Source organism: Scardinius erythrophthalmus (assembly GCF_964197995.2).
Source record: "Scardinius erythrophthalmus genome assembly, chromosome: 10".
In the NCBI taxonomy this organism is placed as follows: Eukaryota; Metazoa; Chordata; class Actinopteri; order Cypriniformes; family Leuciscidae; genus Scardinius; species Scardinius erythrophthalmus.
In genome coordinates this window covers 36,271,212-36,286,884 of record NC_138230.1, presented here as the reverse complement: position 1 = coordinate 36,286,884, position 15,673 = coordinate 36,271,212, and the positions used below count along the sequence as shown (strand labels likewise).

The following is a 15,673-nucleotide window of genomic DNA, read 5'->3' as shown; positions in this document are numbered from 1 at the left end:
GTCCCCACATGAAAACACGTGTGTGTGTGTGTGTGGTGTTCAGGTTAACACATTATTTTGGCCATGTAGTTTATTTCCCCTTTGTGTCAAAATAGCTTTAACTTTAAGAAATGAAAATATGACTTTTGAAAGAACAGGAAGTGCTTGTTAGTAATGATTTGTGTTTGCTGCATTGTGTTGATCTCAAAGCCCTGTGCCTTGCCAACAGTTGGAAGAAGTTATTTTGTATGCAAACTCGATTATTAAATAAAAGATGTGGGCTTGAAGAGCCCTGACATCTTTGAAGACACAAAGGACCAATGGATATAGATTCAGTCAAGATGTAATGCTGCTTTGAAGCTGTCTTTTGACCTTACCTTTGATGAAATATGGTAAGAAATATCTGTTTGAACTGGACTAGTGAATGAAAGAAATGTTGAAGGATTTCTAGTCTTTTCATTCATACAAACCGATCGATTCAGCTTAGTTTTCACTGCACAACTACACACTGAGCATAACAAAGAGGTCTGACCGCGGGAGGGTCAGCGTAACCGGAAGCACAGCTGGTCTCGCGCAAAGAAAGTACACTCACCTCAAGCGTACATAGCCCTTGACAACTGTTGTCTTGGTAACAACGAATCAGACCGCCGGACAGGCTTGTTTTGCCACTGTCATCTCAGTTTAGGGTTACAGTTCACTATCATCTCTCTTTCAGCTGAACCTCAGTGGGAATCTGTTTGTTTGTAAATGAGTAGGCATTAACTATTCAGGCCTAATGAAACAAGTTGACTGTACAGCTACAAATAAGCCTCAAAATAAAATATTGAGACCGCTAGTTTTTACATACTGTTACTCAAATGACAGAAAATAACTCATATTGAGGCATATAGCCTACATGTGTTTCTCAAATAAGATTTAATTAAGATTTTTCCTAACAATCACCATATGTTTCTGTTCATTCTGCATATCTGCTCACAAGCTTCTTAAAGGGATAGTTCACCCAAAAAAAAAAAAATTCTGTAATTTACTCACCCTCAAGTTGTTCCAAACCTGTAACGTTATGAGTTTCTTTCTTCTGTTGAACACAAAAGAAGGTATATGTTGAAGAATGTTGGTAATCAAACAGCTGACGGTAGCCATTGACTTCCATAGTATTTTTTTCCCCTACTATTGAAGTCAATGGCTACCGTCAACTGTTTGATTGCCAACATTCTTTAAAATATCCACTTTTGTGTTCAACAGAAGACAGAAACTCACACAGGTTTGGAACAACTTGAGGATGAGTAAGGGATGACTACATTTTGGGGTGAACTATGCCTTTAAGAAATGTAAAATATGCCAGAAGTCAGCTGTTGAAAGTGATGTTTTTCTGCCCTCTAGTGGAGAATTTCAATTCTGTCTCTCCACTGCTAGTTTATGTCTTGCATCCACAGCTATTTGGATAGTCAAATGTAAAAATCATAAGGAGAAAACATCCTAAATGACTCTAGAAACCCTACAGTTTATCCATAAATTTATCCATAAGTGGAAAAGTATGCATTATCTTGAGGCTTGAGTACATTTCATAAAATGGATCTTGTTTAAACTGCCAGCATCATTAAATACATCCTCACTGATTATATTATTTTTCTTTATTATTTTTCTTTATTCTTTATTAGAGATTACGGTTTTAATATATCCTAGTGATGTTATCTCTCATATGAGACAGTATTATTCCTTGACATATCCAGGCTGATGATGAATGTTATAATATCAAATGCAATTTCAAATGTTGAAATTTCAAATGCTTTATTTATTGGCAATTCTGTTTCTTATTCTAAAAAAAAAAAAAAAAAATTCAGATTTCATCATGCACACCAATCATTCTTTAACTTAGAGGAAGGCAGTACAGTCAGTTTTGCACAAAACAGAAGAACAAGTCAACAGGCCTGTATACCATCGCAGTGCATGCGTATTTATAAGTGTGCATGGGTTTTAAGTAAGGAAAAACTGAACAAATCTTTCCAAAAACCCTGACATGACTTAAGTACCTTCATATTACGAGAGACGCCTAGGGTCTTTCATTGCACAAAATGGGTAATTAATAATATAATATAACATAATTTACAAAGTTTTAAGACATCAAAATAAACGTTGTTGAAATATTACAAAATATATTTCGAAGTTGAGAGAAGGTTCAAAATGAACATGAAAAGACAAGCAAAATTTGACACTTAAAAATAAAATTATTAATAATATAAATCATAGAACTTTATAACAATAGAGCCTATTTTAAAAGATCAGTGGATCAGATGAGATTCAGATATACAGCATGTACATAAACATCATATCCTACAAAAGTCACTTTCCCGTTTGGGCCGTCACTATCTCCGCTAAGTGTTATTGACTATGTACATCAGGTCCAAGACACATATTGCTCAGATCGTGGAGATTTGTTTGGCACAGCCGATCACTCCTTTATGAAACACAGCTTTTAGCATCCGCTCTAAAAAAACCCACATCTTTACCCTCGTCTTTGACTAAAAGCTCAAAAACCATCAGACAGAGGAAAAATATATATCTGTAAGTACTCTCTGTAATTATCTAAAACGCCATTCATTTGGACCGTGTCACTATTACAGCAGCGATTTTAACGAACAATAAGAAAAACATTTGGTAAGACTTGATCTTGAATTGTTGTGGAGGCTGAGTTCATCAACAGTCTCTTGGTCGACTAGTTCTTCCTAAAAGGGGAAAATTAGTCCGTTTGGATGCCTATTTACATCTATATCATTTAGGCTGATCATTCAGCTACTATTTACATACAATTGAACCACTTTTCTTTACTATATTGAAAAATGTACATTCAGGCCTTGGTTCTTTCAGTAATCAAAGCAGCCTTGCGTTTTCTTTTTCACACTGTCATTTTCATTTCCTTGCGTGTTAATTCAGATTCATCTGTTTTTGAGAAAAGCTGGTCAAAATAAGTTTAAAGTGTGTTAAACTACATTCCAAAGCTCCAATCACAGAATCAAACCATTTCCTGAGAAGGCTGGTGCTTAAGGACTCATGCTGGAAGAGGGACGGCTTTATTCCTTCACCTCTGGCACTTTTTAAAATGGAAAAGAAGAGGTATCGAAGGTACTTTACAAAGCTAATAAAAGTGGCCGTACTGTCATACGTAACAAAACACCTTTTACATAGCAAGCTTATTTCTGTCTGGCACGTTCACAACAGGCGAGAACATTTTAAACAGGAACGCTTTAATAGGAAGGACCACACCGTGAAAGCACTTGGGATCCTAAACCTCTTTGATAGTCCGTTCAGAAGGTTTGAAGTGGGAAGAACTGGTGTTGGACATGTAGACGGAATGGGTCCTGCGGTGCAGACGGGCACGTTTGGTGGTCAGGTTACGCCTGCTGTTGCTGATGATGTCGTTGATGAACTTCTTGCAGTCCACGCAGACCTCCATGGTGCTCCAGTCCTCCGTGAACTGCTCGGGAAGCTCCAGCTCGTCTTTGGAGGACGAGCGCTCGCCATGCTTTGATGATCTGAGAGGGATCGTGACAGGAAACACTCTTACTGGAAGCTCTTACTGTGGCACAGATGATACTCATGATTTCTGAAGCTCACCTGGACAAGGATCGCTGGAAGCTGTTGCGCTTGTGGCTGGATGCGGAGGAGGTCTTCTCTGCCGGGGCTGATGCTCCAGACTCCTTTTTGGGCAGAATGCTGGGGCCCAGAGAGGAGATGGGCAGGCTGGCATGGGGCTTGGAGGGCAACTTCATCTGAGATGAGAGGATATGAGGTCATTAGCAAATTGTAAAATGCACACAACCGTTCAAATGTGTGAGGTTAGTCAGATTAAAGGGTTAGTTCCCCCAAAAATGAAAATTCTGTCAGTAATTACTCACCCTCATGTTGTTCCAACTCCGTAAGACTTTCGTTCATCTTCGGAACACAAATTAAGATATTTTTGATGAAATCTGAGAGCTGGATCACTCCTCCATAGTCTTCTAAGACATTATAACTTGCTGGCCCAGAAAATGTATTAAAGACATCGTTAATATAGTCCAAGTGACTACAGTGGCTCAATCTTAAGTTTATAAAGCGACGAGAATACTTTTTGTGCGCAAAAATACCCCCAAAAAATGACTTTATTCCACTTTTCATTTCCTTCTCTCTGGGCCTCGAGTTTTTTCATGTAGTGTTTTAGCGCAGCGCGTCTGTGTTGTACGTCACACGCATCACACACATGACCAGCGTCGGCCAATAGTGAGCCTACGTTTGACGTACAACGCAGATGCGCTACGCTAAAACACTACGTGAAAAAACTCGAGCAAATGAAAAGTGGAATAAAGTCTTTTTTTTTTGCGCACAAAAAGTATTCTCGCCGCTTTATAAACTTAAGATTGAGCCACTGGAGTCACTTGGACTATATTAACGATGTCTTTAATGCATTTTCTGGGCCAGCAAGTTATAATGCCTTAGAAGCCAATGGAGGAGTGATCCAGCTCTCAGATTTAATCAAAAATATCTTAATTTGTGTTCCGAAGATGAACAAAGGTTTTACGGGGTTGGAACAACATGAGGGTGAGTAATTACTGACAGAATTTTCATTTTTGGGTGAACTAACCCTTTAATACCTTTATTCAGCAAGGATGCAACAAATTGACCAAAAGTGACAGTAAAACATTGATAATGTCACAATATATATATATATTTACAATAAATGCTGTTCTTTTGATTTTTCTATTTATCAAAGAACATGAAAAAAAGTTTTCAAGTAACTGTTTTCAACACGGATAATAAAAATAAGGTTTCTTAAGCACCAAATTAGCATATTAATGACTGATTTATTTCCAAAGTATCATGTGACACACAAAACTAGAGTAATGGCTGCTGAATATTCAGCTTTGCCTTCACAGGAATAAATTGCATTTTAAAATGTATTAATATAGAAAACAGTTAATACTGCACAATAATACTGTTTTTACTGCATTTTGATCAAATAAATGCAGCCTTTTTGAACAAAAGAGACTTCTTTTAAAAACATGATTAAAGATGACCTATTATGCCCTTTTTACAAAGGCTTGATATCGTTTTTGGGGTCAACTAGAATTTTCATGCTTGACTGTTCAAAATACACATAATTTTTCACATATTTTACATTATTGCAGCAACTCTCTTCTCAGTAGTGCTGTTTAGTTCCTGTCTATATGAAGCTCCTCCTTCCAATAAGCACACTGTTCTCTGATTGGTCTCTGATTGTGTTGTGACTGATCAACTGCTTCAGCACGTTCCTATCTGCGAGTTTTGACGATAGACTGTAAAAAAATATGGACGTAGTGTCCGTGACGTCACCCGTAGGTTTCTGAAGAGCATTTTTGAAGCCTAAAGTGGGCGGAGCCGACCGTCGCCTTCTTGGCCTTGCGTCACTCCCGGGTAACAGAAAATAGGCAAACAGGCGGGGCGTGAGTGGAGCTGAGGAGCGGAGCCTGGCCTGGCTGTCTGAAATCACCTAGCTCGACGTGATCGAGTTAGCTGATGATGTAAAGCCAATTAAACGTTCCTATTTTTGCCCTTCGAAATATTATAATAGTTAAAAGACATGGCTACAAGACTGTGTATTACTTCGAGAGTGTTTGTGTGTGAGTGATTTATGTGCATACATGTCCGTCACTCTTTCATGGTCCGTCAGCGCGGCATTGCTCAAGTTCGTAGAGAGCTTATTCAGTCCATTTTAAATTCTGATTTTGGCCGTCTCTCAAATGGGTTAAACCATAGATATATTGCCTTTGAAGTGCAAGTAAATGCGCTAGAAAATCCGCGCTCATTCATGTGCATTTATTGCATGGACGGAGAAAGCGCCGACGCCTGCATGAATTCATCTGACGGTACATAAGCATATTATAATCCATCTGTTCTGTGAGAGCAGAACGAACGAGCATTTATTGACGTTTTAAATTTGAAAACCCCAAAAAGCAACGAAATTGTCAGACATCCATTAGTGCATGTTCACGGAGGAAAACAACTGAAATACAGCGCTGGTTGTTCTCTCGAACGATAACGACGGAATCCAAAGACGTGGGCTTTGTACCCAAGTATTAAATTGTATGAAATAATCCCGAAAAAAGCACAAACACTGCAGAGATGGCAAGTTCAGCAGCTTACATTTGCTGAGGTGAAGTGACGGCTAGTAACAGCAAACAAACGGCTAGCACTGACAGCGGCAATCCATCTGTCACTGAAGTGGCCACTTGCCACACCCTTAAATTTAAATATTAATCAACTAAACGGACGAGTTATAAAATAATTCACCCCCCTCACAGTTGTTATGAAGGGCAAAATTAGCTGTGTAGACCAAAGCCACATAGAGATCCAGGCTGTAAACATATTTTTTTCTCCTGTAAAGTTGGTAATTTTAACATGAGGGAGATACAGATTTGACTCACTTCTGCAGCCAGGCCAAGCGGCCAGTCAATGAATTGCAGTTTAACTCACTTCCGTGTTGGTTTCAAGAGAGAGACGGGGAGGTTGCCGCTTGGTTTTGACACACTACTAGCACAATTAAACCAGGTCTTGCCCCCTTTTTTGGCTTGGACATGAATATTTTAAATGAATACAATGGAGGTGTTTCAGGGAGTTCAGAAAAAGTGCACACTGATATGGAGAACAACTCCCTGTGTACATTGTAACTTTGCAGACATTTTTCATGCTCAAACAGCAACATTACACATTAAAGATAGTTGGTTGAAAATGTGCAAAAACCATAATAGGTCCTCTTTAAATAAATAAATATGAATGCAAAAGTAGCAATGAGTTAAAGATGTTACATTTACCTTCTTACAACACTGTGAACAAACAGGCCTGTGAGAGTAAAAGGAGAAGAAATATGATTCCACTGCACATCGCTACTTTGTTTTCATTATTTAAATTCCGAATGAAAAGCTCCACCCACCTCTTACAGAACTGGCAGGTGTAGGACCAGGTGAAGAACGAGAACTTCTTCGTCCGACACGAGAAGCAAAGCTAACGGAATAGATTGCACAATTAAACACTTACTGTAGTGAGCTGCCAGTATTTTAAGTATCATACAGTAGGTGTGCTCCAAAAATAGAAGAGTATTTCAATAAAGCTTGGGCTGTACATTTACAGTGGGCAGTGAATGTACAAGAGTAGAGAAAATGTACCTTTCCTTTCTTCAGCGCATTATAAACCTCTTTATACTGTTGGAACTTCTCCAGCTCGGCTTTAACAAGAACCTGTCTGATATGCATCACTTCCTCGACGGTCAAAGTCAGGCACTCGACAGGGTAGCAGAACTCCTCCTGAAACAAACACATCACTTTCACAAACATGCCGAAGGATACGCTGCATATTTAAACATGCCATGCTGTCACACCCAAGAATGAGGGATGGAAAATCTATTACATGCTAGACCATGACTCTGCAGGGTTTCACCCACTGCCAAACAAACACAACACGAAACAAAACCAACAACACAATGCAGATGGTGGCTAAGCAATGTTAAAGGGTTAGTTCACCTAAAAATAAAAATTCTGTCAGTAATTACTCACCCTCATGTTGTTCCAACCCCGTAAGACTTTCGTTCATCTTCGGAACACAAATTAAGATATTTTTGATTCAATCTGAGAGCTGTCTCACTCCTCCATAGGCTTCTATGTAATTGAAACTTGCTGGCCCAGAAAGTTAGTAAAGACAATATTTAAAATAGTCCAAGTGACTAAAGTGGCTCAACCATAAGTTTATCAAGCGACGAGAATACTTTTTGTGCGCAAAAAAAAACACACAAAAATAACGACTTTATTCAACTATTAATTTTCTTCTGTGTGGGCCTCTGAGTGAGTTCATGTAGTGTAACAACGCAGCGCTTCTGGGTTGTACGTCAGAACGTAAGCTCACTATTGACCGACGCTGGTCATGTGTGTGATGTGTGTGATCATGATGCTGGTGGAAAAGTGTGAAAAAGTATTCTTGTTGCTCGTCTCAGTGGTTGAGCCACTGTAGTCATTTGGGCTTTTTTAAATATTGTCTTTACTAACTTTCTGGGCCGGCAAGTTTAATTTACATAGAAGCCTATGGAGGAGTGATCCAGCTCTCAGATTTAATCAAAATATCTTAATTTGTGTTCCGAAGATGAACGAAAGTCTTACGGGGTTGGATCAACATGAGGGTGAGTAATTACTGGTAGAATTTTCATTTTTGGGTGAACTAACCCTTTAAAGGAATGTTAAACACTGTTCATGTTGCTATGCAAGATTCACCAATAGGTCAAGACTTGTATGCAAAATTTGCATATGAAGATGAGTGGGAATCTTCATGCTCTGTGCTAAAAAAAAAATGCACGGCGCCCCAAGACTAGTCTTTACCCAATTTAATAAGGAACACTGTTTTAAGCACACATAAAAGCCAATAGACATCTCTAATACTCACATTCAATCACCTTAACTACCACTCGACAAGACAAATCATCACTACAAAATAGACTCATATTGGCTTTTATGCCCCTTGTCACCCAGTGTTAGTGTAGCATCATCAATATGTAGTTTCATAGGACGTACCACACGACCGCTGCCTAATGCGTGAGCCTGACCAAAGAAAACAACATGGCTATTATTTGATATTTGTTGAAAACTGACTGGAGTATAGTTTCATGTACAAAAACAAAAAGTGTCACTGATACTCCCTAAATGTTATAAAACAAGAAAATGTTAAATTAAAGTATATTTTAAATGGGCAGAAAGTCTAAGAAACACTAAGACACTGTAAGAAAGAAAGCAAAGACAAACCTATTTTAAAAGCACACACTGTTAAATTGTTGTTAAATTATAAATTATGGGGAAAAAAGAAAATGAGGCATATCTATCCACTGGTATATAATATAATATAATATAATATAATATAATATAATATAATATAATATAATATAATATAATATAATATAATATAATATAATATAATATAATATAATATAATATAATATAATATAATAATTAGTGCTGTCAAATCGATTAATTGTGATTAATATTGCATCTAACATAAAAGTCTGTTTATATAATATGTGTGTATATGTGTGTGTGTGTGTGTGTGTGTGTATATATATATATGTATATATATATGTGTGAGTGTATATACAGTATAGACGCATACACAGAGACATATGTATATATAAATATAAAATATACACACACATATATTATGTAAACAAACTTTTATGTTAGATGTGATTAATCACAATTAATCGATTTGACAGCACTAAATATAATTATTGTATTATATTATATTATACTATATTATATCATATTATATTATATTATATTATATTATATTATATTATATTATATTATATTATATTATATTATATTATATTATATTATATTATATTATATTATATTATATTATTACTTTGCAAATATGGCTGGCTATCTCTATATTATCCCTTACTTCACCTTTTTATTTAAATCTTAATTATAACTTATCAAAATCTAACACTCTTTGAATGACGCACATAACTTAAGCATTATTCAAAAGGAGGAAGTTCGTTGAGCAATGTTGTCTTCCATTATGATCATAAAATCATCTTGATGACGGGTAACTGAAGTGATTTTAGTGTCGGCCCACTTCCTTTTGCAGTTCTCCCTACTGGCCATGCAACATTGTGCAACATACACACATGAAGCAACAGCCCAGCTGAAAGACTATAAAGCGATCTCACTGCAGATGAAATAGTGATGAAATGACTCCTCCAACATAATGCAACATAATCTGTGGGCATGAGAATGTGGAAGATGTGTGCTTTACCTTGTTGTCTGAAGACAGCTTCAGTGTAAGGCAGGAAAGGAAAGTAGAGCAGTTACAGCTCTCTATCTAGTGTACTGCAATAAAACTACAGTATCACTCACTATCTAGAATGGTTTAATAATCATTTTCATGTAAAAGGTCTGTGATTGTCAAATTTACAACCGTTCAAAGACCTCAGAGGTTTCGCAATCAGCACTGATCAGTTACAGTCCTTTAGGCAGGACCTAACACAGTCAAGCATGGCTAAATCTGAACCAGTCCATTTTTCATAAATTAAGCTTCATGTAGTAAATCTATCAAGGCGGATAGATTATATTTTGCACTAACGTTCAATGTTTAAGGTACTTTCTTTCTTTTTTGAAAGAAGACTTATATTTGATCAAAAATACAATAAAAAAAGACCCCAAACTTTTAAACGGTAGTGCAAGACATTATTTACAGAAAATCTTTCCCTTTTGGCATGTGTATCGTCAGCATAGCTGCTTTCAATGTGTGAATGAGAATGAGACGAGAAACTAGAGCAGTCCCAGACCGTTCCCCTAACAATACGCCCAAGCCCCCTAAGCAGCTGTATGGCATCGAGTAGCCTTTAGTTGGTCTTCTAAATTGAAAATGAAAGCACAAGTTCTCCTTTAACTCTCTCTCTCTCCACACTCAGGGCCTGCAATGCTGCGGCAATGGACAGACTCCTGAGAATCTAATTATACTTTCACAAGACTCAGGACAGTTAAGTGTGACCACAGCCTGCAGCCAACTGACTGATCTACACCAAGTTCTTCTCATTTACTGTCCTGGGATCCACTCAACAAGGAAAACAACTTTACAGGCAGGAGCTAAAGAAAGGTTGTGTTGCCATTACCAGAGATTTGGAGTTCTGGCGAGATGGAGGCAGGAAAGACTGTACACTGGTGGGTGCTTCCTTCTCTATGGAGTGCCTCCTCTGCGGAGCGAAGCGTTTGTCGGGTTGAGGAGTGGAAGATATGGGCAGGAACTTTGGGGGAACTGGGAAAAGACAAAACGGAGTGCAAAAATTCAGTTGAAGACGAACCAGAGAGTCAATGACATGTTTTTGTTGGACTGCAAATACAAAGTTCTGCATATTTCATGATGGTTCTTACTCTTTTTGTCCATGACGGACTCTGGAGATGTGTCCTCAACCAGTGAGGTGGATATGCTGGAGCTGCTGTCGGATTTTCGAGTGTTTTGGTCCTCCTGGAGTAAGAAAAAGAGGCTAATGCAATTGACTCCCACGGGCTTCACCTAGAAGTTTGGTTCAACATTTTGGCAGGGTTATTGCAATATAGAAAATACAAAACACACTCACGTCAGAGTCTGAGCTGTCGAGCTCGGCCAGTGTAGGTGCTTTGAGCAACCTCTTCCTCTGGGACAGCGGCTGACCTCCGGCTACACCGTTTACAGGGCTCCGAGCCGGCGTCGTGCCATTGGCCAGGGACAGTGTGCTGACGGCCAACTTTCGGGGTCCGTCAGGGAGGTCTGTGTGTGGATGGACATTATGGACATAATCAGGCACCAATCAGAACAGCAATGGCTTGCACATTAGGAAAAAGTAGACTTTGTTTACACTGCACCCAACTACAAATAGTTTATCTGATCTTGAGCACTAACAGTTCACATTGAAATTGTTCGCATTGAGATTGTTCGCACTGAAATTGCATCTGTCTGGTAGCCATGTCTTAAGCATCAGCCTGATGCTAAGAAACTGGGAAGTTTCCAAACAGTAAGTGGGAAGTAAGGAAGGAAAACTGGAAATGCTGTCCATCAAGGCATCTCGCTGTGTAAGGCGCATGATTTACATGTTCATGGATATACTGTAAAAGAAGCGGTTCACTCACTTGTTCACTCTTTTACTACAATTTCACTATAAGGGAAAATTAATGTATTCAGACACAGCTAGTAATACAATACATGTCTCAAACATTTGAAATCCAATATGACAATTTAGAGGTAAAAATAAATTTCAAATCATATATCTAATGTATTTTGAATTATTAAAAACATATTTTTTTTTGCACTCAGCAACAAATGGCCTAGGTAATATCAGGGTGAAAGGTTATGCACGGTAGAATCTAGTGATGAAATTGCATAGCATTGATGTCCATAGCAAATTAAAATGGTGTAATTCACAAAATCAAGTCAATAGAAGACAATTAGGCCACAGTGTGACTGAAACAAAAAGTCACAATTGACATTATGGATATGGATTGACGATGTTTAAAAACAATATGGTTGAATAGTTTTGGGTCGTTGAGATTTTGATTATGTTTTTAAAAGAAGTCACCTATGCTCAAAAGTGTGCATTAATTTGATACAGTAAAGCAGTGGTATTGTGAAATATTATTACAATTTAAAAATTACTTTTCTATTTAAAAAAAATAAAAATAATTATATATATTCATCAATCATTTTAATATGCTGATTTGGTGCTCATTAAACAGTTTATATTTTTATCGAATATTTGTTTTTATTGAAAAGAAGTTGTGCTGCTTAATATTTTTCTGGAAACTTTGATACATTTTTTTTCCAGAATTCTTTGATGAATAGAAAGTAAAAAAAAAAAAAAACAGCATATATTTGAAATACAAATATTTCGTAACATTACAAATGTCCTTATTGTCCCTTTTGATCAATTTAAAGCATCCTTGCAGGATATAAGTATTAATTTCTTCTAAAAATAATAATAATAATAAAAAAAAAATTCTCTCACACCAAACATTAGATGGTCTCATACAGACAGTTCTCATGTAATGTAATGTAATGAGACAATGGTCTCATTACATACAATGTATGGGACTCTCACACAACAAAAAGCATTCACCAGTATACTACAGCTGAGATGCTGATCATTTCTATATTTAGAAAACAAATATACAATATAAAAAAAACCCCTCCATCTGTCAATGTTCCTCTAGATATTTCTAGAACAGCGATTTTTTTATATGGACAGACAGAGTATAAAAATAAACTGCAGCATATTAAATATTGATGCCTGCGGACTCAGAGTTACATAACCCCTCTTAAACTAGACTAATCCTCATTCAGAAATGAATTCTGTGAGATCTGTGTTTGATTCATACACAAGCTCTCAGAACCCAGGCATTTCTCGCACTGGGCTCAGAGGTGATGTGACAGTCATGCTTGCATCAGGAATACTTTACCTGAGCTTCGGAACAAGTCTTGTGGGGTGCTCATACTTTTGCCTGCGCCTAAAAAGGAACATATTTTTCAATATGATCCCAACAGCACAAAACAGGTCTTTCTGTACCTGACTTTCACACAGTAAGGTAATATATCACTGTAAACCACACTTAGGTTAACCAATCAGCAGCTTTGAGGCTAACTTGTGACTGTGACATCAGCACAATAAAGCACAAACACAGTGCATCCACAGAGAAGCAGCAGCCATACATGACAGAGGATTAGTGGGATATGGAGGTGGAAAGAAGTGTGCGCTATAGCAGAGGGAGGAATTATAGAGGAAAGTCCAGTGCAAACAGCCATATTGGAGGCTAGGAAAAACGGTTTTAGATTAAAAACTATTGGCCTTAGTGTATATGGTTTGTTTAATATAACGCAAATGAAAACAAGGCTGCAAGAGAAGGAAATACAGTGGGCTTTATTCATTAAACACCGACAATGATTAACTCCGCATTGCTTCCATTTGCGTAAAAGCTAAGCTTGCGGTCACTAATGTTGTCAGAAATTGCCAACTCTCATTGGAAATGAAATATGCTGCTGCAAAATGCAGCCAGTAGCTATGTTTCCATCCACATATTTATATGCAAATTTTAGAATATGGCATTGACGAGATGCACATAAATTCTCAAAATACGCATAAAAAAACGTGCTCAGTTGAGGTGAATAATTTATTATTCTGTAACAAAACATTTGCATAAACTATGATGGAAACGCATTTACCTGAAAATTTCTGGATGCGCAAAAAGAAAGAAATCACATGACTGTCTCAACAGATCATGCGATTGGATAACTGGACTAACCTGCAGAACAAACTCAATGCACAGTGCACACCATCTAAAAGCCAAAGTGTCATCAAAATGATTTGGTATAATTAAATGCCAGAACTGTTTCACGCCTCTGAATGCAAGATAACATGACAGTGTTTATTTTATACGATAGTTTAATTCTTCAAAGTTTAATTAGCAATTTTGGATGGAAACATACCTAGTGTGAACACTCCTTGTATCAAGGTTTTTAAAAACGGTGTCTGGAAACCTCCAGGGGGGAAGTGGACAACATGTATTTTTAGGGCTGTCAAAATGAATATACTTGCATCGTGCTATCAATTAAATAACGCAATAGTTTAAATCTATTTAACAAATCATTTTATTACGTTGTTTTAACGGCAATAACTAAAAATGTATTTGGTTGTTACTTTCTAGGGAGAATTTTCTTGTTCATAACATTTGTGGATGGAAAAAAACAAAAAAACATGATACCACCATAAATTATTAATTAAATGAGATGTATATCCCCATGTATGCCTCATTTTCATTGGCGTCAAATTAAATATGGTATATATTTATATAACCAAAGTCTATTCATAGATAAGAATATCATCTGGTTATTAAGAATTACAATAAGAACCAGGACATGAGAGTTACTCTCTATTCACAGGCCACAGCAATGGATATCCAAGTCAATCTTAACAACCATAACCAAATGTATTAAAGATGGCTACACACATGGAAGAGAGTCCATAATTTAATAGATTTGACTGATAAGCAAATACTGTAAGTCATTGCTTACAGAAAATCTTATAAAAACCTAGATTTATTCTCTATATCTGAGTTTTATTTGTTTGAATGTGTCTTACTTGGTCAGCCTGAAGTTTCAGAATAAACCTTTATATATCGTACACAGTTAATAACTGATATTCCTGAAACTGGAATACACTACATGACTTTCTCAAATCTGAACAGATTTTAAAACACGAGGCATCATACACTTGACAACTCAGTGAATGGTTAAAGAAACTCTGTGCATCATACACTAACACCGTGTCTACACCAGATATATTATATGATATATAACTTTATAGTCAGACAAAGTCGGAAATTTGTCTTGCATTACATTAAGTTAATTCACACTTACAAGAACCATACCACGGCGTGACACGACGTGACAAAAGCACATACAACCCATTATAATCAGTGATGCTGTCTACACTGGATGCGCGGCGCGACAAATTACCGACAGTAAACTGATGCCCCAATTTCTGCAGTACTTCAAGCGCTCATGCTACTTCTGACAAGAAAAGCAAATGGATTTGCAATGGTCGCTTTGTTGCGTCACAGTGACTGAGGATCACACACACCACCAGACTTTCAAGTCGTTCCGAACACAACAAACTTGCACAAAAACGTGCCTTATTGCTAGAAAATGCATGACAAATGAAAACAATGTGTTCTAAAATAGTCTCAAAACATACTTTTTTTTGTCTATATTCATCCTACAGACTGCAGACTGACTTTGACATTTGTCAACAACCATCAGACTGCAAATAGGGGCAAAAGCTGTGTAGTGTATTCCAGCCTTTCCAGAATGCGATCCTGGTCTAAACAATATAAGAAGGATTTCCTTTAGACTGAAGGCACTGCCTTGTCCTCTTCCTCCTCTGAGGACTATCAGGATCAATGCCTCGACCCCACCAGCAGAGGAGCGTGACATGAGGGTAGGGGCGACCGAGGAGGTCAGGCACAACCACAGAAGCAGGGTCAGTGAGCTAACAGCAGTAAAGCCACAGTGAAGTCTTTACCTGATGAATCAAAACTGACAGACATGCTAAGTGGGCGAATTACTGTGAGAGAGAGGCAGAGGTTATGGATGAAAAGAGAGGGAGGAGAAGATAAAT

General features: G+C 37.4%; 1 protein-coding gene across 4 annotated transcripts in view; it reads right to left on the bottom strand.

Annotated features, from left to right (window-relative positions):
* Positions 1–1,752: 1,752 nt before the first annotated feature.
* The window catches only part of spire1a (spire-type actin nucleation factor 1a), a 45,451-nt gene continuing 31,530 nt past the window's right edge, over positions 1,753–15,673 (bottom strand). Inside the window, exons 9-18 of one of the 4 annotated variants that reach the window (XM_081377553.1) lie at positions 12,960–13,007; positions 11,108–11,277; positions 10,902–10,995; positions 10,643–10,785; positions 9,784–9,801; positions 7,152–7,289; positions 6,920–6,990; positions 6,801–6,828; positions 3,592–3,746; positions 1,759–3,509 (exon numbers count right to left, since the gene is read on the bottom strand). In XM_081377553.1, coding sequence (XP_081233679.1) covers positions 3,260–3,509; positions 3,592–3,746; positions 6,801–6,828; positions 6,920–6,990; positions 7,152–7,289; positions 9,784–9,801; positions 10,643–10,785; positions 10,902–10,995; positions 11,108–11,277; positions 12,960–13,007 — 1,115 coding nt within the window. In that variant the 3' untranslated portion in view covers positions 1,759–3,259. Of the gene's footprint in view, positions 3,510–3,591; positions 3,747–6,800; positions 6,829–6,919; positions 6,991–7,151; positions 7,290–8,543; positions 8,571–9,783; positions 9,802–10,642; positions 10,786–10,901; positions 10,996–11,107; positions 11,278–12,959; positions 13,008–15,673 lie in introns of all 4 variants that reach the window. The other 3 variants (XM_081377552.1, XM_081377554.1, XM_081377555.1) reach the window with 3 other exon arrangements.